This window comes from Apteryx mantelli, chromosome Z (assembly GCF_036417845.1).
Source record: "Apteryx mantelli isolate bAptMan1 chromosome Z, bAptMan1.hap1, whole genome shotgun sequence".
Classification (NCBI taxonomy): Eukaryota; Metazoa; Chordata; class Aves; order Apterygiformes; family Apterygidae; genus Apteryx; species Apteryx mantelli.
Genome location: NC_090020.1, coordinates 51202766 through 51224188, shown reverse-complemented (window position 1 = coordinate 51224188; position 21423 = coordinate 51202766). Strand labels below are relative to the sequence as shown.

At 34.6% G+C, this 21423-nt stretch overlaps 1 protein-coding gene across 1 annotated transcript in view; it reads left to right on the top strand.

Annotated features, from left to right (window-relative positions):
• The window catches only part of RHOBTB3 (Rho related BTB domain containing 3), a 30816-nt gene extending 14399 nt beyond the window's left edge, over positions 1-16417 (top strand). The window contains exons 7-12 of the mRNA XM_067315895.1: positions 3338-3450; positions 5150-5261; positions 8700-8873; positions 10219-10385; positions 12208-12304; positions 16302-16417. Coding sequence (XP_067171996.1) covers positions 3338-3450; positions 5150-5261; positions 8700-8873; positions 10219-10385; positions 12208-12304; positions 16302-16417 — 779 coding nt within the window. The remainder of the gene's footprint in view (positions 1-3337; positions 3451-5149; positions 5262-8699; positions 8874-10218; positions 10386-12207; positions 12305-16301) is intronic.
• Positions 16418-21423: the final 5006 nt, after the last annotated feature.

The following is a 21423-nucleotide window of genomic DNA, read 5'->3' as shown; positions in this document are numbered from 1 at the left end:
GAGAAATATACTTCTGTTAGGGTAAATTTTTTTTTGTGCTGTATTGCTACATCTATTTATCCCTTGTGATTATTAGAAACAATGCCTAACTGAAAGCTGTCCTTCACCTAAATTTCGTTAAAATACATGCTTTTTGCTTATTAGCTGTCATACCAAATGCAATGAACAGAAATTAAATGAAATATTTTATTTAACCAAATCCATAAGCTACATCAAAAACAGTTAAAAACTTTACCAACAAAATACAGCATTTGAGACAGACAGTTTCAGACCCGACTCTAAAATATTTAAAATGGTTGCATGTTCTAAATACACTGAAGAGAATGTTTAAGTAAATGTTTAAGTAATGTTTAAGTAAAACTGTTAAGTATTTTCTCTTCCTGATGCTGCACTACTGAAAAGAGGATAGCATTAACTGGCTTGAGTGCAGAGAACTAAGATATACTGCATATGTCTTGCTACCAATTAAATATGGGCAGTGACCTCACCTAACTAGAATTAATTCTAACTGTCCATTAAAACAGCACTAATATTTTTCTGCCTTTTAAAATGTTGCTTAGTAATCCTCAGGTGAAAGAGGAGTTTTTTCATAGAAGTACCTGATACTTTATGATATTTTCTAAGATATTTTGCAAGCTGTCAGTCCATGAGAAAATATATTTTATGTTTGTGGAAAGAATTAGCAGACTTCTTAATGGTGCAGTCTGATTTTAGTTATAATAAAAACTGAATAATTATACTGTTAGAGATGCATATCTAAGGAAGCTTAGTTAATTCCTGTAGAATGATACCTGGCTGACATATGAAAAGGATTTCTGCCTTAACCTTGTTTAAGGGTAACTGAGGTGGACATAGGCTTGTCAAGTCACAGGGGAGACTCTTTCTTCTTTCAGTTACAGTTTGTACCTTGAAAATCGCCCGGTTTGTACTTTCAAAACCAGTGTTGACCATGGAGAACAGATGCAGTGATTTGTCTGGTGTAAATGGATATAAATATAAACATGTTTATATATATAAAAACATATCTATAAACATATATAAATTTATTACATAACTAGGGGATTAAAATTGAACTTTTATTGGATGAAAGATAAGTGCAGTTTCTTCATCTACTGTAGTTTACAAATGGAGTTTGCTACCTGCTGTGTATTAATTTCACTTCTGTTCATGTCAACTGTCAACCAAACAGATGAGAAACTTTGTATATGGCGTAGATTAAACTCTGGTCTGCGTCAGTTTGCCATCTGATGGGAATTGCCCTAAGTCATTGCACTATTAGGTACATTTGAGGCATAGATTGAGAACAGATCAGATCATGAGAGTGTCATTGCTTTGAGCCTTTTCCTGCCATCCCATTCTGTTTATGAGGTTATAAAGACCGACCATCCATTCTGTTTATGTAAGAGCTGATAGAGCTTAAGATGCCCTATGCTGTATCAGTTTCTGAACGCTGTTTCAGTCTTTTGTACCGTAGAGTGCCTTGAGAGCTATGCTAATTTATCCTTTGTCCAGAACTTTATTCTGTCTCTGAATCCCTCTTATTACAGACTTTTTTGGCCCTGTGGATGAGAACTGAAAGATGCTTAAAAAAAAAAAAACCCGTTGTGTGTCTGAGACTTATTGCAGCAAAGAGTATAAGCTTAAACTATGGTGTTTTGTAATCCGTTTCCTTGACTACTGTCATCTGAGTTGCAGTTAAAAAAAATTTGGTAATAATGTATATTTTATGTGCTGTCAAGAAATTCATGACTGTTTGGGCTAGATTCTACTCCTATTCAAGTCAACTAGAAGCCTTCTCAGGCTATCAGAAGAAATGTGTTTTGAAGCTGGACAACACTTCTTGTTTTGTGGAAAAAAACACTGAGAGAACTAAGAGATCACCATGATTATGACTCTGAAAACAAGAAAGAAATTCCATTGGGAATATTGTGCTCTTTTTAGTTACTGGTATTCAGTTGTGCTGTAAAATTTTCTGGTTCAGACACCTACCAAGTTATGTAAGCAGTAACACATGTTCTAAAGAACTCTGATAAACAGTGAGACATTCAGTATTTTTACTAAATGTCTAACTGCAATATGTAGTGATTGAGCAAGGAGGAATCACAGAAAATGATTCTGAAAGCAAGGGAGATGAGGATTGCCTTAATGTTCCATTCTGTAATAGGGCAATTTTTCTCTCATATTAATATGCCTTTAGGAGAGCATGATTGAACAGTTGATATGTTTCCTAACAATTACATAGGAGAAAAGCTGTGGATTCTTTTTTTTTTTTCTCTCTCTCTCTAAAAATGATTTCCAAGTTTTATATTGTTATATGATTATATTTATGGATACTTTACCATACTATTCTTAAATTTCACCAGAGAATATTTCAGGACAATAAAATTGTTTTATTGGCTTCTTTTTTTTCTCATATCGTCCATGATTTGAACAATGACTTTTTTTCTTCTCAGTCTATGCAGCCCTGCAAGAAACTTTTAAAAATGTCTGCAGTATTACCTTTGTGCATTTGGTAAATAATTGGGACATGAAATGCAGGTTTAACTTTCATGTAGAGTCAAAATGAGAGAAAGCTGCTTTGTAAAGGAGGATCCAATGGCAGTTTAAGTTAGCATGATGATCTGTGAATGATAGCTGAGATGCTAGCACATTTACATGTTTGACAGCAGTCATGAAACAGTAACTTCCAGTGCAAGAGCAGTGCAGCACCTTTTGGCTGCCTTGAACAGATTCAGCAGAGCTTATTTAATGGAGACTAAACTAATAGATTCTGGTAGAAACATCCTTCTTTCCAGGTTTTATCTCCAGTGTTTTATATCCAGTGTTTTGTTGAACAGCTGATCACAGATAGTCTACTAAAATGGAATTATTTATAATATTAAATATTGTAAATTATAATAATGTTATTTATTACCTGATATTATGCTCTCAAACAGTAGTTTTCCTTTAAATACTCTTGGTCTTCTTCTTAATGGCTTTGACTAATTTTAAGTGTTCATTTTTCTAAAGTAGTCCATGACAGCTAGATACATTTCTTCTCTCTTCTTCCTCAATTAAATTATCATGTCTGAATCCTCCTGACAGCACTGAAGGTCTAAATTCAGACATACTGTCAAGTACTTGGTAGAATCTTTGTAAAAGTCATCACCAATTTACTGCAAAAGTTTGTTCATGGCAGAATTGTATCTTTAACTTTCTGACCATAAAGATCCAGCTGGCAAAGTGCTAAAAATATAATTTCTGTAAGAACTGTTTGGCACTGATGTCATCTTTCTTCTGCCTGCTAAGTCCTGTGTCTATTCTATTTATAAATCAACTCTATTTGCTTTTGTGTCAGGTACTTTCCAGTGGGAACGGTTAGAAGAAGATATAAAAAAAAAGCTAAAGGATCCTGAAAAAATTGAACATGTGCTTGAGAAAGTTAAATGTATCCTGAGAATTCCAGGAAAGGTACATCTAACTCTTCTGTGGTAACTTTCAGTATTAGTTAAGTTCTTAGAAAATTCTTTTGTAGACATTGTTTCCTTGTTGGTCTTTGTTTTAACCTTATTTTGGTTTACATAGTCTTTTATTTTTTAATGGGATGCACATATGCATTTACAAAATAGAAAGACATAGATGGTGATCTAATGTGCAGAATTAATATAACCAGTAAAAAGCACATAAGTAGGTCCCTTAAATGGATTACTTATATTTCCTGCTTTGCACATTGTCTGACAATATGATTATGTTTTCCTAATTCTCATGTAATAGAGGCTGCCCAGGAAAGCTTTACTGTCCTGGATATATGCCCAAAAGCCTTGCTTCTGCAGTAGCTTGGAAGAGATGGTTTCTCTTATAAATGTTGTGATATGGGAATCAATCTATTGGCTAACATATTCAATTCAGAAAATGACTTCACAATAAAATGTAATTTATGTCACATTATGTTAATAGTTACATAGTAGAATTAGTTTAAACAGCTATTTAGAGATAGAATTACAATCCCTGCTACTGCTGAGATTATACAAAGTCTTTCTGTCAGTTTAAATGGGAAATAGTCTGGGCCTGTCTTGACATAACATAAAGAAGAAAAGTTACTTAGCTGTTTTAAGCTTCTGATCTTTCAATTGTAGGCTTCCTAGTCCTAAGTGCCCAAAACTAAAAGTTCAAAAGATCGGATTTAAAAAGGCCTGAAAACTTAAGATAGTAAGTCTGAGGGTTTTTTTCCTTTGGGTTTTCATCATGTCTTCAGCATACATTTATTTCACATTTAAAGGTTTTTCTTCAAAGGCATGAGAACTAGAAATGAATTGTGATTTTTCTTGGTAAAGTTCATTACATAAAAAATATTTTTAGTGTTTAATTTAAGATTTAATTCAACCTCATCTGGGTTTCACTTACCATAATCTAGCAACATGATTTTGATATTGTTCTATTTAGGTGCAGAATGGTAGTTTTAAATTCCATTCTAAATTAAGAAAAAATTGGAAAAAAAGTAACTGAAAATATTAGGTTTTGAGGATCCCGATTCTAGCATGCCCACATTGTTAGAAGTCAATAGTTAGGCCTGTGAATTCCATCTGCCTTTGTGGCAAGCAATCTCAGGGCTTGTCTAGTAAGAAACATGACTTCTTGGCTGCCTTGAATCAGTATGCAGCATTGCTATGGAGGGAATGTGTGGCCACGGTATGGGCAGCTCTGGCACACTGCAGAAAGGTGTGTGCTTAGATCTGCACAACACAAACATGGACATAAGTGCTCTTCCTGCAGTGCCTCAAAGCTTATGTTATTACAAGTATGTGTCCAAACAGTGTATATATGAATGATGTTTGGACTTGAACAAATTTGTAATGCTGCGTAAACCTGCCCAGAGATAGCAGATGGAAGAATTTGTAATAGGTCAAAGAATATCATGACAAGGCTCAGAATGTGTGGGTGTAGCAGACATGCTTTGGATCTCTTACACCATGAAAAACAGGAAAAGAAATGTTAAAAATCATTTCAGAATTATATGCATGAGAGATGTGGTTGAGTAGCATTAGCAAAAGAACGTAAAGTGCAAAGTGAAAGGCTGTTGTTTAGTTTCCCCATATAAATAATATCTAGTAGTCATTTATCCTGTGAGCAACTCTACATGACAGTATTTTATTAATAATTTATTTTGCAGCTCAACAATTTAAAGGACTGCAGATCTCACCAGATAAAACAATTGTGTAATACTTCTCTCAGGCTTTTCTTTAATACACCTGTGCTAGCTGATGTCATCTTCAAAATACAAGGTACAGTACATCTGTTTTTGTTGCTATGGATGCATCTGTGTATCCAACATTTATCGTCTCTGTAAGAAAGTGGAAAATGGAGCTGATTGTATTTTCTGTTGCATCTGCATTAAAGTCAGCATTAAGAAAATGTGTATATTTATTTATCATTGTGAAAACCAGTTATTTGCTTAGAGATAATACTGGTCTGTACTGATACTTTAGAGCTGTGTCCACTTGCAACACAGTTTATCAGGCCTGAGCCTCTACAAATGACATCTGCCTTTAGGGTAGACTTTGTGTCTCTGTAATTCATGCATACTTCTGATTAGTAAAGCGATGCATCTAGTGCAGAAAATGCTGTTGCAACATTATAGCAACAGTGTAGCAAAGCTAAATGAGAGATGACATAATAGAGGATGGATGGTCTTTTTATTTATTTTTTTACTCACTCACATTCTCATGTCTACATATGCACAAGCATCCAGATGTGTGCAGGTGGTCTGTCCACTTTTCAGGCTCTAAGACGCATGTGTTCAGGTGGTGTGGTCTAGTTTCCTTGCAGTGACAAGACAAGGAATGCTGGCAATTTTCTTCTGAACACATTTCCCGTATACTTTAATTGGTTCTGGCTTTGGATGTGCCTTTCCGTACCCTTTAAGAAGCTGACAGTGATTCATTTCCCAAGTCTGTGTCTTTAGGATTTATTCATTGTCCTTTTTCTCTTAACCTGGGCATCCTTAGAAATGCACTTAGATGTGCTGGGATTTTGATGACCTGCTAGTTTGGGGCCATCAACACATACCGGTTTTTATTGCCTTGCTTCTGATGTTTCCATGCCTAAACATTTGCATATCAATCTTAACATTTCTATTACAGTTCTCTACAGTACAGCACTCCACAATTGCCTTATGACAGATGACTCCTTATGAAAGCAGCCTTCATCCTTGTGAATGCCTACTGCTTAATACTATACATGTGAAAACAAACATTTAAAATGTTTTTAAAAAATCTGTTGAGAGACAATACTAAGTATATATTCCTCTTCATAGCTAGGAGCAAAATGTATATTAAAGTGATTTTGGGGAGCAGAGGCTAACTTCCCTTACTTATTTGCTTTTTACTTGAAATCCTTTTGCTTTTGTTGAGGAAATTCTAAATTGGAGAGATACAGCCAAGATTCACTTTCTTCATTCCATTGAAATAGCCTGGAGGATCTAGCCTGCTGCACAGTTAGTATAATACTAGTGTCTTTAGGATAATTCTACCTTGTTAACTTAGAGAGGTTGTTGGTGGAGTTTCATAAATCTGCTTACAAAGACTGCTAAGTACTCCTTGCAAAAAGTACAGGAAGGAACCACACAAATGAAACTATTTGTTGTTCTGTTTTTGTCTGTAAAGAATGTACCAATATACTAGAGTATCGTGGATGAATTTGCTGGAAATTAAATGCATTCACCCTTAAAAATAAAAAGAGAGATAGAAAAACAGCACTGCATGCTTTGTGAGAATAAGAATGAGATGGTTTTTAAATGCTAATGTTTTTCTTGATTTGTACACACCCAGCCTCCATGCAGAAATGGTCTTTTAGGATTAGACAATTGTTTAATTATTTTCAGCTTTAAATCTCAGAGCCAAATATGAAGCATTAATCCCTCAAAAATAAGCACATGGGGACAAGCAGATTCTTTCTAGATGTTCTGTTTAATATGCAGGAAAAACAAAAAGACCTTTGAAAAAGAGAACAAAGTATACTAAGGCTGAGTTTGATGACATAAACAATTCAGCTCAGTGTCCCATTCTTGAGAGAGGCTTTGTGGGAAGTTGATGAAATTGTAGCACCACTATATATTTTATAGAAAAAAATTACTGTTTTATGAGTTGACATTTATTTAAAAAAAAATTATGCTTATCCCCTCACAATGTTGACTGATTTTTTTTAATGCTTGATAATTCTCCTAAGCTTTTTTTCCTACTTCATCTATCACAATAATAATTGTAATAATTGAATAATAACTAAGACAAATTAAAGACTTTAGTCTTGATCTGGCAAATATATTTTAAAATCTGTGCCTAATTCCTCAAATACTGGGAGTTCCTTTGATTTTCTAACCTACAAAAGTATTCATGTACCATTAAAAATGGGAGCCCATTAAGTTTGTGTAAAGACTCATAATGGGGTTGAACCTCCTAATTAGTAGGTGAATATACAATTGCATGCAGATACAAAAATGCATACCTATTTTATATAAAATCTGTACTGCAGTGTTCATATTACATATATATAAATATACATAAAACTATTTACATGTGTTTTCTCTATATAGAAATATATAAATTTTGTATGCAACATAGACAAATTGAAAGTAGAAGCAAAAATGAATAGAAATGGAACAAAAATGAAAAAGTGACAGATGCCTTCAAGGAATTAGCTGGGTGGCAGGGATGTGGTTGAGGAGGAAATTAAGACTGGAATTTATATCTAGGTATATATAGTATCTTATATGTCAGTTGATCTATTTATTATAATTTTTATAATTTTTTATGTTTGGCCGTAAGTTCTCATTCTGTCTTTAGTTGCTGTTCTGTCTGATGTTGGTTTGGCAGTTTCTTGTATATAGGATTGGGTTATTGAGTTCATCTGAACTCTGCAGAAGTCCATGTGAGCTCAGAGAGTCAGGACTGGCATCTTAGATTGTAAATGTTTTTGTGAAAGGACTGTAAGATATCTACTACACTGGACTGTTAATAGGTCTTCGAAGTGCTGTAGTAAAATAAATGATTTCCTTGTAAATATTACAAAATGGAATAATTTCTGGAATAGTGTATTATTTGTAAGAGAACATCAAGAAATTCCTTTTGGTTAAAATACGTAAGGTAATTCAGATAAATACTACTGACTTAATGATTTAGTGGAATTTCATCTGTGAAAATTTGCCTTTCTCTATTTTCTGTGGTTACAGGGACATCTGATTTCTAGAACGCTGCTCACATTCATTACCATTGGGATCACTAATGAACATGAATAATTCATATGCATAAGCATTTACAAAATTGTGTATTTATACTGGACCAGAGGTTGAGTTAGTGTAAACTGCTGTAATTCCAATACTGTCAGATGTTATGCTAGTTGAAGGCCTGTTTCTGTCTGATAGAAGTTTACCCTATTTGGAACACTTGCTGTTGGGAGCAGGATGTAGTAATAAATTTGGTATTTCTTTTTAAGGTCTAATCTGTTAATGTGCTGTTTTTGTTTGCTGGTGGCTACTGTATGTATGTAAACATTGACTAGTATAAAGTGAATGCCTTATTAATTATCTATTTGATATTTTTATTTCAAACACTTTATAAAATTATTTTTAATCATGCTCAGTGATGTGTAAGACTTAAATGAACCTTAATATTAAAATCTTACCATGTATATAAGCTTACCTTAAACTTTTGTCACAAATCTTGCAGGTGCAACTGTACCAGCCCACAGAGCAGTTCTGGTAGCTCGCTGTGAGGTAATGGCAGCTATGTTTAATGGTAACTATCTAGAAGCAAATAATATTCTGGTTCCAGTGTATGGGGTTTCCAAAGACACTTTCATCTCCTTTCTAGAGTATCTCTATACCGACTCCTGTTGTCCAGGTAAGCAAATTTAAAAATACACGTGTATCTGTTGCACATTTTTCCCACATTGGGGTATGGAGAATGAAGGGATAGAGACCAAAGTAGCAGCATCTTTTAGTTTCCCTTCTTTTCTTGTCCCCTGATAAGTATTCATCTTTTGTGTAAAATGTGATAATACAGAACTTCTCCCAGTGCACATTAGTGGAAATATTTTCGATTAAAGATCTGGTATAATCTGAAAATATATGTTGAAAGCATTTAATTCTTTGAAGCATGCCAATATTTTCCTGTATAATCTGCCTCAGGAAAGAGAACTTTTTGTATTTTACAAATAAAAAATTTCTATTATTCAAGTAAAATCAATAAGCAGCCAGTACAAATATCACTAATAAAATACTGTAGTTATCTTCTGCTTACATAGTAAGACTCTAAAAGATGTGTAATTTCATTTCTGGTCCATTCTGTATTCTGGAATTCTCTTTCCACAAGAGAAAGAATATCTCTTTCTAATCTTAATTCTAGGTTTTATTTCAAAATTGTCATTTTGCTTGGCATATATTTTGTTAAGTATAATATAAATAAGCTTAAATTGCAAAAATACTTTATTTATATAAATGGATATCTTATTTATATATAAAACCAGAAAAATTATATAAACTAAAGTATTTGGCAAGAATATTTGAGCTAAAATATTCTTAGTTTCTTAACCATTGTTGTTTTTAGTGAGAAAAGTATCTAAGTACTAAATCTGAAATCTTATTTTGATTCAGATAATTTTCCTTTTATAGAATGAATGGTGGAATGATACATATTTTTGCTTTTGTTTTCTTTTTTTAAATAGTTTTACCTTGCTCTTAGGTTTTTCATGTTTCCTTTTTTAAATCTTTCTAACATTTCCTTTTCATTAGTTTAAATACGCAAACAATATATCACGTTTTTTAAAAAATATTGTTACTCTATTCCTCTTAGGTTTTATTATTCTATTTTCTTTTACATATTTTATAGAGGTTTCTTTTTTGAAAAAAAAGTTAGAAAGCTAAATCCTTTTATTAATTATCACTCCCTTTAAATAGACCAGCAGCATTTGACTTAGCATCCTTAAGATATATATGACTATGTAGTCAATAGACTACAATGTATTACACTTGCCTTCTAAAAAGTCACTAACTACTCTTTTCCTGTAAATTAAATAGTTTATCTGTTAAAGTGATGTAGCAAACACTAATAATAATGAAAAATAAAAGGAGGCGATCAACAGCAGTTTGATTTTTTTTATACATTGTTAGAAGTTTCTATGAAAAGTGGCTTTCATCATCTTGTCAAAAAAGTAAAATAAATATAATTTATGGTTTTTGTTTTTCAGCTAGTATTCTCCAAGCTATGTCTCTCTTGATTTGTGCTGAGATGTACCAAGTAACGAGACTCCAACATATTTGTGAGCTTTATATTATCACGCAGCTTCAGAGTATGCCTAGTAGAGAATTGGCATCTACAAGACTCAGTATTGTTAGCTTGCTCAGAAAAGCTAAGGTACATATTTTTTTACATTACATAGGACTATATATGTTGATTCTAAATAATAGAGGGTTTTTTGTTTTTAGAACATAAGATTTTTAAGATCTTAATTCAAATTTCAAGGACAAACATTGGTATATTATCTGTTGATTAAAGATTTCAGGTGTCACAAGGGTGGTTAAAATCCATATTTTAACCTGATGAGACTTTTGCAGCCTTTCATTTCTTTAAGAAGTAAAAACTTTATTGTAGGATATGCAGTCATAGCATATTCTGTCTGATTTTGTTCATCAAAGAGACACTAGAGTAATTCAGCTTAATCATAACTTTTGTCAGAGAAGATGTGTTGCGGGCAACTGAAGGTGCTCTACTTCCTCTTTTAGTCAAGAAGAAAACTGTGTTATGTAAGGTGGCAGAGAAGGTCTGGATTGAATAGAAAATAGAGTGAAATATATAAAAAAGCAGTTACAAAAAGATTAGAGGCTGAAAAAAGACAGAGAGAAAATAAAGACAGATTTGGAAAAAGAGAAGAGAATAAAAACTGGAATAATGTTTGCAAGTCTTAAAAAGGATAGTATCTTAAAGAAAGAGAATGAAAGAGAAAAACCAACATGCCATGCCCATAAAAAGGGAATAAAACAATTCAAAATTATTGTATGTTGGGAAATGCCTTACTTAATAAACCAAGTGTTAATTTATAGTAACAGATTTTTTTTATTCTTAAATTTGAACCCAATTCTGAAATTTTTTGATTGGTAAAGTAAGCAAAATAGCTGGTATCTCCCTGTTTCTGAGTCTTCACAGGAGATAGAACACAAGTTTAAATACTTACTGGGTTTTTCTCTTTGTAAATGCCTATAATGATTAGAATGTCATTTGTAATACAATGCAGGTTTTTTAAGATGTTCCTTTATTTCAGTAAATGTGTAGACATTCCCATCATCTTTCCTTCACTGGCAACACCATATAATTTCTAACCAAATTTTTAACTGTGAATATCATTGAGTTTTGTTTACTGCTGTTTCGAAATCTACCTTGAGCTAAATAACTCAAACGTAACATGGATGCATACTAAAGCTTTCAAACAATTGCTGCCTAGCTATGTAGGGTACCACAGTGTTTCAGTTACCATATTTCATGGACTCAAATTCCCCATGTGTGTAAAAGCTTTACACAACATTAATACCATAAGGTTGAGAGAGGACTGAGTAGTGCAGAACCTAATTCATGCCTAATACTAATCAGGATCCAAAATCCAAAACTGAGTGTACTGTCTGACCTGTGGGGGTCCTGAAAGACTCCTGCCAGTATTAAGCTTTTTACAAAAATACAATCCTGGCTGCCACTTTCCTTTAAAATGCATGAAAAGTACTCATAAAATAAGATACCCAGAGTGTCTTTTGTGCCCAAGAGAGTTCAAACCACGGTAGCTCTGAGAATACAAAGCTCACCGAGACAGAGAGGAGGAAGGGAACACTCCTCATCTTTCTTTTCCTGAATTTCTGCTACTGTGCAGAAGCAAAGTATATCCAAGATTCATGGGACCGAAAGGAGACATAGGGAAAAGCAAGAATCTGTAGCACAGGGGTTAGGGCACACAGCTGGGGGAGGGGAGTTTTAGAATTCACTCATGAGTCTGCATCTGTTTACATATTTCCTTCAGTGACTTTTTCTTCTTTATCTCCTACTGTGAAAACTTTATTTAATAAACTACTGTGTTGACAGTTGTAATACAAAATAATGTATTTTGGCATGTAAGCTGTGTTAATTTTTTTTCTCTCCTACTTTTAGACCTGATAGTATTCAAATGTTGTTTGTATTTCCTTTCTTCTTGCAGTTTCACAATTCTGATTGCCTTTCAACTTGGCTTCTTCATTTTATTGCCACTAACTACCTCATTTTCAGTCAAAAGCCTGAATTTCAAGATCTTTCAGGTAGTTTATCAGTTATTTTTTTAAAAATAAATGTTTTTCAGTTCTGCTTAGATTAGAAATGAAATACCAAATAATGCTACTTCTGCATGAGGAAATGAGTAAGAATTTTTTAGGATATACAGTCTAATCCAATCCAAAGTCATTCTGAGCCAGATGGTGCACCAGCCTACTGTGGGACTAGCATATGACACATAGAAGAATAACATAGCTAGTGCTGCATCCACTTGTCTTTTGGTTCCTATGCTGATGACTAGGTTCCCACCCATTACTGAATTGGCTAGGGCAGTTTGCCTATCATATTTCAAATCTTCCATACCTTTAACTATATAACTTTTGTTTGATTTATACCTTTGACTCAAGATAATGAGTTACTTCCATTAGCTTCTGCTTAAGGTATTTTTTTAGGAAGAAGGTAGGTTTCTTGTGGTATTCTCCAGCAGATCTTAGGAAATCAAGTAACTGACTGATGTCCATTCAAGTAAATAAATCCAAGTTGTTCCAGGGAATTGATGTTTATTTTCCAAAAGAGAGTATATTTGTTTCCTGATGTGTAATTCTAGAATGTTTTGCCCGCTGTCTGTGAGGGAATGTCTGTTCAGCACTCTGATGAAGGTGACCTCAATGGATGTGTCACTTCTGTCTGGAGATAGTATTCAGACTATTGGTACAGGACCAGTGTCTTCAGAATGGAATTTTCTTATCAGTGGGCTGATTCAGTCCAAAATATGTTAAAGGTCCTCTTTCCTTATTTGCAAGGCTCACATATGCATGGGATGACAGATGACTTTGCGATTGTTTGTTATGAACAAAAAAAGGAGAGCTAGGTCTTCTTTGCTTTGTTTGGGACATAGGGCAATTCCAATGTTATCTGCCTTTCAGTGGTCCATCTGCCCAGATTCTGAAATGCCCTTTTAAAAATGAGAGCTGGACTGCAAATCTGGATTACAAATGAGAGATCAGAAAACTTGTGCTGATGGATGTCAGCTACAAGTGGGTTCAGTTCATGTAGGACTTGGTTTGCTTCACTTCCTTTTTGGCTCAGATGGTGGACTATGTTTGAAAATACTCTTTGGTAACTTACTTCCTTCAAGACTTTGGTCTCAACCATCCTGAGGTTCTGTCTTGAAGCTGAAGGAATCAGATCTTTCAGTTTGGTAAAGGTTCAGGTGGCAGCTGTCTCTGTCTTCCAGTTGGGGGATATGGGACCAGAGACTCAAAGGCTTATAGATTGCTGCAGGTCTTGATCTAGGCACAGCTACTTACTCATTTTGCAATTCCCCAGTAGGATATCAATTTTGTGCTGTTTTTTTCATGGGATTCTCTCTCTTTAAAACTTTCATTCATGCTCCTGTCTCCTCTTGTCTGGAAAGGTGGCATCACTTCCATCAGAACAGTATGTGAGATTCAGGCTTTCATAGGTAACCTCTAATGTATTCTGTGTTCTTCAAGGACAGTGCATCTCTTCATGCTCACCTTAAATTTGTATCTTGGTGGTGCCAGATCTCTGTCAGGCAGGAGATTAATCTTTAGGTAGTCTTCCTAAAGCCTTTTATTTTTAGGGCTGGAACTGCTTCACAGTATCAGCAGCAGAAGGAGCTCTTATTTTCTTATTGCAGTTTCAGACCTTTTAAGAAGTTTGTTTCTTAAGCTGTTTGTTTCTACTGTGAAAAGTTCTAAGAGCTCTTTTCTCTCCATACTGCAGTTATCCAGATGGATATGAGGTTGCATATGAACCTGTATCAGAAACATCACTTTCATAGTTTTGTAAATGTTCAGAATGTGTTCTAACAGAGCCCAGGTGACCTAAGGGATGAGTTGTACAATATTTCCATACTGAATATTTGCTGTGTGATCACTGGGAGTTTCCTCCAGGCTTTCAACATTTCTGAAGCACCCAGGGCTGGTGCAGAGTGGTACTACAGTTGTTGGTTGTTTGACAAAGTTTTTTAAATCTCCACCAGGCGCCTGTTACCAGAGTAACTGTTTGGAATCAGCCACTGGTAGAAAGCATTTGTGGATTCACTCAAAGAAAAAGGGTACCTTCCCAGTAATTGGTATTCTTTGAGATGTGCTATCCACATGCTTGTTAGTCTGCCCTTTTCTTTTCTCTGATTCTCTTCCAGATGATTCTTCGCTGAGAGGTAGACATGCTCTGTATCATAGACCTTGCACTGGCAAGATGGGGGGAAGCAATAAAAGTGCATACGTAAATATGTGTACGTCAGGGAAAAAAATTCTCTTCTGCTTTGTCAGGATGCAGATATTCTCACAATTAGAATTCAGATGCAGAGTATACTTCTCAGAGAATCACAGAATCACAGAATGGTTGAGGTTGGAAGGGACCTCTGGAGATCATCTAGTCCAACCCCCCTGCTCAAGCAGGGTCACCTAGAGCACATTGCACAGGATCACATCCAGACAGGTTTTGAATATCTCCAGAGAAGGAGACTCCACAACCTCTCTGGGCAACCTGTTCCAGTGCTCTGTCACCCTCACAGTGAAGAAGTTTTTCCTCATGTTCAGATGGAAGTGTCTGTGTTTCAGTTTGTGCCCGTTGCCTCGTGTCCTGTCGCTGGGCACCACTGAAAAGAGTCTGGTCCCATCCTCTCGACACCCTCCCTTCAGATACTTGTACACATTGATAAGATCTCCTCTCAGCCTTCTCTTCTCCAAGCTAAACAGGCCCAGCTCTCTCAGCCTTTCCTCATAAGAGAGATGCTCCAGTCCCCTAATCATCTTTGTAGCCCTTTGCTGGACTTGCTCCAGTAGCGCCATGTCTCTCTTGTACTGGGGAGCCCAGAAGTGGACACAGCACTCCAGATGTGGCCTCACCAAGGCTGAGTAGAGGGGGAGGATCACCTCCCTCGACCTGCTGGCAACACTCTTCCTGATGCACCCCAGGAGACCATTGGCCTTCTTAGCCACAAGGGCACATTGCTGCCTCATGCTTAACTTGGTGTCCACCAGCACTCCCAGGTCCTTCTCAGCAGAGCTGCTTTCCAGCAGGTCGACCCCCAACCTGTACTGGTGCATGGGGTTATTCCTCCCTAGGTGCAGAACTCTGCACTTGCCTTTGTTGAACTTCATGAGGTTCCTCTCCACAACCACACAGCAACTATTGGTAGGTGATCTTACTTTTTTCATTAAAAAGAATGTTTATTCTTCATTTCCGTTATCTTAAGCTTCAAGAAGAACAATGATACATGAGGGAGGTGATTTCTACAGTTAGTTTCTTAAAGTTAAAATCTTCAAGTGCAACTCTGCAATTCGCATAAAACAAATGAAATAGCCTGCCTGTTGCCAGTTATTAATGGGAGTGGCCCGTCTTCAGCATTTCTCAAGCTACAGGTCTCTCTCCTGCCCTTTAGTCTCTGTTCCAGTTGGTCTGAATCTCTAAAAAGACTGGGCCATTGATGCTGCAGACTGATTCAGAAAAGGCTGGGATATAGGGATGAAAAAGCATATTTTTATAGAGTCAAATCGAATTCACCTAAACAATATGACTTAAAATTCTGTTATATTCTTATTTTATCAGAGACAAAAACATGGAATCAAAAGTCAAAAATCATACTAAATTCTTAATTACCCTCTTCACCTTGCTTTTTGTAATGATCTTGAGACAAACCTTTGACACAGAGATTGAACTGCATTCCTTGGTAGTGTTGCAACGTAGAAAAGCTCTCACTGTTGATTTCCTAGTTATCTGTTGTGGATAGAGAACATGCACCTCTAGGATGATCTCTTTGCTCTCTTTAATGTGTGTTGTATTCATTTTAAAAAGTAGCTTATAGCAAAGCTTAATAGCAAAGGAATATCATAAGTTTTCATATTGTGTATAAGAACTAGGCAAAATGGACCGCACTTGTCTTAACTTTACTTTTTTATTATTTTTATATCCTTAATATTTTTAAACCTATTTTAAAATATTTTTTCCAGCTTGTGTACTTGTGCCTGTATGTTTGTGTACTATGTTTAATTCATTTATTGCTTTCTTTAGTGGACGAGCGCAATTTTGTAGAGATGCACAGATGGCCCTCTGATATGTACCTGAAGCAGCTTGCCGATTACAGGAACTATATCCATTCTCAGAAATGCTATTGCACAGTAATGTAAGAAGACTGAACATACTCAAAGTACATCTCAACTGGGAAACTTCAGATTGAGAATTATCTAAAGTATAAAAATCATATCAAGAGCAAAAATAAATACTGAACACCGTATGCTATGCTGTAGTGCACTTACTAATATTCTTTGCTTTGATAATAAATCACTGTTTTTTCTTAAAGGGGTGAGAAATGAGGATGAGGATTTATTTCAAACATGAGGATTTCACATGATTAGGATTAAACCTAGTATGGGACTGTGGCATAACTGTCATCTGTTTCCCCTTTCAGTTTCTTTATTGCTTATTTTATTGGTCTTTATGGTTATTTTCAGCTTCTAAGATGTTGAAGACATGTTTTTTTTAAATCTTGTGTTTCGCCACAGTGGCAGTGCAAGAAAGCTGGGTAGCCCACTCATGAGCTCTTTGAATATCTCAGAATGCAAAAATTTACCACAACCTTTATTGGCTTGCAAAATTAAGGGTATGTTTAATAAACATTTGAGTAACTGTTCATTTTCTACTTCAGATGAAGCTTGTAGTTCTCATTAACAGGACTTTTACAGTCATATGAGCAGATATTCTTAACTCCAGCAAAATGCTTATGTGGCATCATCACTATATTGTTTAGTGTTTCCCAATTATCTAAAAATGGAAATAATTTTTCCTCCCAGTAAATAGGATAAGGAATTCTCTTTTAATAACTTGTCAAACATCTTCGCTAGTGTGGGAATATTTTATGTCCTTGTATGTAAAAATTCAGAAAAAACTTAAGTCAGCTAAGAACATATCTATTCAGTACTGCTGGATATATGGAGGCACAGGAAAGTGGTCCACAGTTGTTCATATGTTTTGTGGGATAAAACTCCCTAGCCCTAGTGACTTTCTTCAGAAAAAGTTTGTCTCATAATCTGAAGTTTCCTCCAGTAGCTGATATCATAAGTGTTTCAAATAGATGTCATGGTCATGGAGGGAGGTGACCTTTCAGATAGGTATGCCAGTCCTATGAAGAACTCCAGCTATTGTAACATGACATTCAGCTTGACTCTCCTTGGTGGGCAGTTAGTATAAAATGAATTATCATAAAACATTCATAAGCTACTACATATTATGCAAATCTGATTATATTTTTCTGAATGTGTGGATTCTTTTCAGTTATAAGTAATAAATCTTGAATATTATGAATAGGATGATCCTTTTAGGCAGGTGTTGACAGTATTCCTTAGGTCAGAGGTCTAAATCATTCATTTAACTAGCCATTACATTATATGTATGTAATAATACTGATGAGGACAAAATGAACCCAACCTGCACATTAAGGTGTCTATCTAAGGACAGATACTCGCTGTAATTGAAACTCTTAACTGTCAGTCTTACTGTACTTTTATGTCAATTCTGTTTTGTCAGCTGCCTTTAATTTCATTTATGTAGTGTCTGAGCCTAGAAAGACACAGAAAAATACTGAAAAAATTACTTAGTATTTCTCCAAGAATCACAGCAGACCATCTCAAAAGTATCTGGAAACTATAGCTGTGAGGTGAAGATGAAACTGCAAATTGCTGGAACTGAATTTTTTTTGCATATAAAATTGTTTCTATATTTCAATAAAATTTCCTAGGTCAATTGTTCTTTTCAAATTCTTCACTAGAATCATAGGGATTTTCTTTTTTGGTGATATTTTGCAGAATCAAGATGGTATTTCCTTTCCTATTTTGGGACCAAAAAAAAAAAAAGAGATTGTGACTCAACTGACTGTTGCAAGTTCAAAATTCTAAGGTTAGGTTTATATAAGAATAATGGTAATTGAATTCAATTTTTATTTCTAACTTGTCATCTGGAGTTTAAAATATGAGATACAGTTATCTGCATCTCACATATAGGGAGACTTAAATGTAGAGCATTAAGCTGCTTTTTCAGGATCACTAAAGAAAACTTAAGAAAAAAAATTAAGTAGAAAATTAAAATATATAGAACTTAAAGGTAAAAAAAAATATTTTCTAAGGCTGTGATATTCATTACAGTAGAAATTAAAAGTTTTAAACATAAATTAACTGGATAGGTAAGAATAAAACTTAGAGTTTTTTGAAGCACAAGGCCATGGACAAAGATGAGCACACAACTAGAACCATAACTTGTATGGATACCTGATAGCATGCCTGGTCACAAGCTGTGCTTCTGTGAGTAGGCAGCTCTAATATTTAAGTTACGGTTTATATGCCTCATACTAACTTTTAGTATAAAAGTGATTACAAAAGTTATGTATGAATGTTGGTCTGTATTGCATGTAGTCCTAAATTTTTAATATTTTGAAACTTTACCCTATATGTTGTAGGTTTTTTGCTAGAAATTAGTCTGTTGCCAATAATTTAAGTATAGGTAAGATACAAAACAAAATACTATTTTTAACTTCACATAAATGTTTTATAAGCATTTAAAAAATAGGCTTAATGGAAATATCAACACTTTGTGCAGGGCAACGGAAATATTTTGATACTATGTATTTTAATCAATTGTTATAATCACAGGATTTATACAGAGAAGGCAGGCAATGTAAAAATATTTATTATTTATTCACAGATTTACTGTAACTTATTATTCAGACATTAAAATAGCTTTCCATCTTACCAGGTATCCTCATAGTGCCACCTGTATCAGGTGCAAATATGATACTCTTGCAAACATAGAATATATGTGATAAATTTATGAAAAATTTTTTCTCCATTCTTATTTTAAATGGTGTTTATCTGTAGAAATGTATTTATCTTAACGTATTTTTAAAATGAATACTTTAGCATTCAAAAACATAACTGAAAGTAGATCATGATGCTTGGTTAGTTACTGTTGGTAAATTTTGTTAATAGAATATCTTGTTTGCCTTTAGCAACCTACAGATCATGGATATTGAGGAATTAGAGCATTACCGAGTTTGGTATTTGTGACAAATTTTGTTTGTGTAATATGTTAAGACCTTTGCTAGGCTATGAAGTGAAAATTAGGAAGCAGCTGAAAAAATTATTCAAACAAGTAACTTTGAAGAAAAATAAAATATGTGAAGAGGAAAACTTACATATTAGTTCAGGAAACTGTTAATAACCTCTGCTTCTCTTTAAAATAAAATGTTAATGTTTTGATAAACAGTTTAATATATTATCCAGGGATCTAGTTTTCTAGTTTCTTAACTGCCAAAAGAGCTTTTTGTTGTGCAAGAATTAGGATTTGCCTGACCTCAAAGTGGAATCCAGAGAATCAGTGACTTTCTTAACTTGATAGGATTCAAACTTGCATTTCTTATATCCAGGTTTATACCCTGACTGTTAAGTGATAAGTTAATTGCTCTTCAACCTTTATGTTTCCAGGACTGCCATTTACACAAGAAAAAGCAGTGAAGGGAGCATGATTCTGGAACCTTTTGGGCCAATCAGAGGGAGATTCTTTCTTCTGAAAAATTTAATATATTTGATTGAGTATCTGTTGAGCCTTACTAGCAGAAACAGTCCTAAGAACAGGTCATGGAAAAAGGTTTTGTTCCTGTGGAAAGGATTCCCTCGAATCATGCTTGTTCTTCAATGCTCTCTCCCTTTCTGACTCCAGGTTTCTTTCCAGGCTTCTCAACCCAATGGCTGAGTTGAATCTTCAAATCACAAGACTGTAATCACATCCACTTTTCCTCCTGTAAAACATGCCTCATTTTCATATTAAGACCCAATCCCCTCTTTATTAGGCATGCTCAGAGTCAGCTTACCATCTACAGCCCTGGAGATGCCCTTGATTTCCCAGTTCCAAGCTACTGAGGCTTGCAGTTCTGAATATCTCTGGAAGCAGAACTCCTAGAACATGGGGAACTTTAAGGTCAAGGAAGACGGCAGCTGATGAATTTGGGTATTATCAGGTAGTAGCTAAGCAGCCTCTAGACAGTTTTGGATTATGGTTTTGGACAGACATTTGAGGGGATTTTAGATTTCCAGGTCCTTTATTAGAACTAACTGTCAAAATCTACTTTTATAGGATAATTAATAATTAAGATATTTAATAACAGATTGCACCAGGTAATTTTTGCTGTATTTGATATACGTTAATGCTTGTCCCAAACTAGCACTGAGCTTTATATTGAAAGGCTAACAGAAAGCTTTCTGCATTAATAAAGTTTTCCACATGATTATTACAATTTCTCTGCTGTAGTCCTTTAGGTCTTGATGTATTTGATATGAAAAAATGTTTAGAAGGAAAAAACAGTTATTTTATTAGGTTTGTGTTGAAACTCAGCCTTTCATACATTTGTCTTTTAATATAGTCTGACAAAAGTTTACATGTTTTTAGATTTGGCAGTTAACATTTTGTTTAAAAAATAAACACTTGTTTCTAGTCAGTCTCATGTGATTATTTACCCATTTTGTTAGAAAATTTGAGTATTACGCTGCAATGTAGCTTATTAACTTATAATTTATTTACGAGGTGTGAGTGAGCAAAAAGTGTAAATAATTGCTTTTACTGCAATATTCCTCCAGGTCCTTTAATTAAGGCCCACTGAATCAGATGATGTATGCACATATAGGGAAGTAGTTTTGTTCTAGTATTTTCTCCTTCTTCATGTGACTCCTAGATGAATTCTGAAAATTAGTTTTAGCAAAATATTCCATATTGAATCAAGGGGATTTAGGTGCTTAATCATGTCTAAAAATCAGAGTCATATTGTCATCTAGTTTTTTAACTTTAACATACCCAGAGAAAGTTTTTCTCATTATATGGCAGGCTGGAGTAAAAAAGAAAAAAAAATGCTTTGGATACCTTTTCTTGTTAGTGATGCAACAAAGAGGAGCTAACCTTTATCTTAGTCGGCTCCTGATAATGCTTATTATTCAGAAATAATGAAAGGAGATCAAGCTGAGTAACTGTAAAGAAAAATTATGCCAAACACCTTCAGATAAAAGGCAGGAAGATCTCAGAAAAGATCTAAGAAAAACCTAAGCATTTAGGATGTTTATATTAGAGAGAGTCCTTGGTCAGGCTGAAAATATTT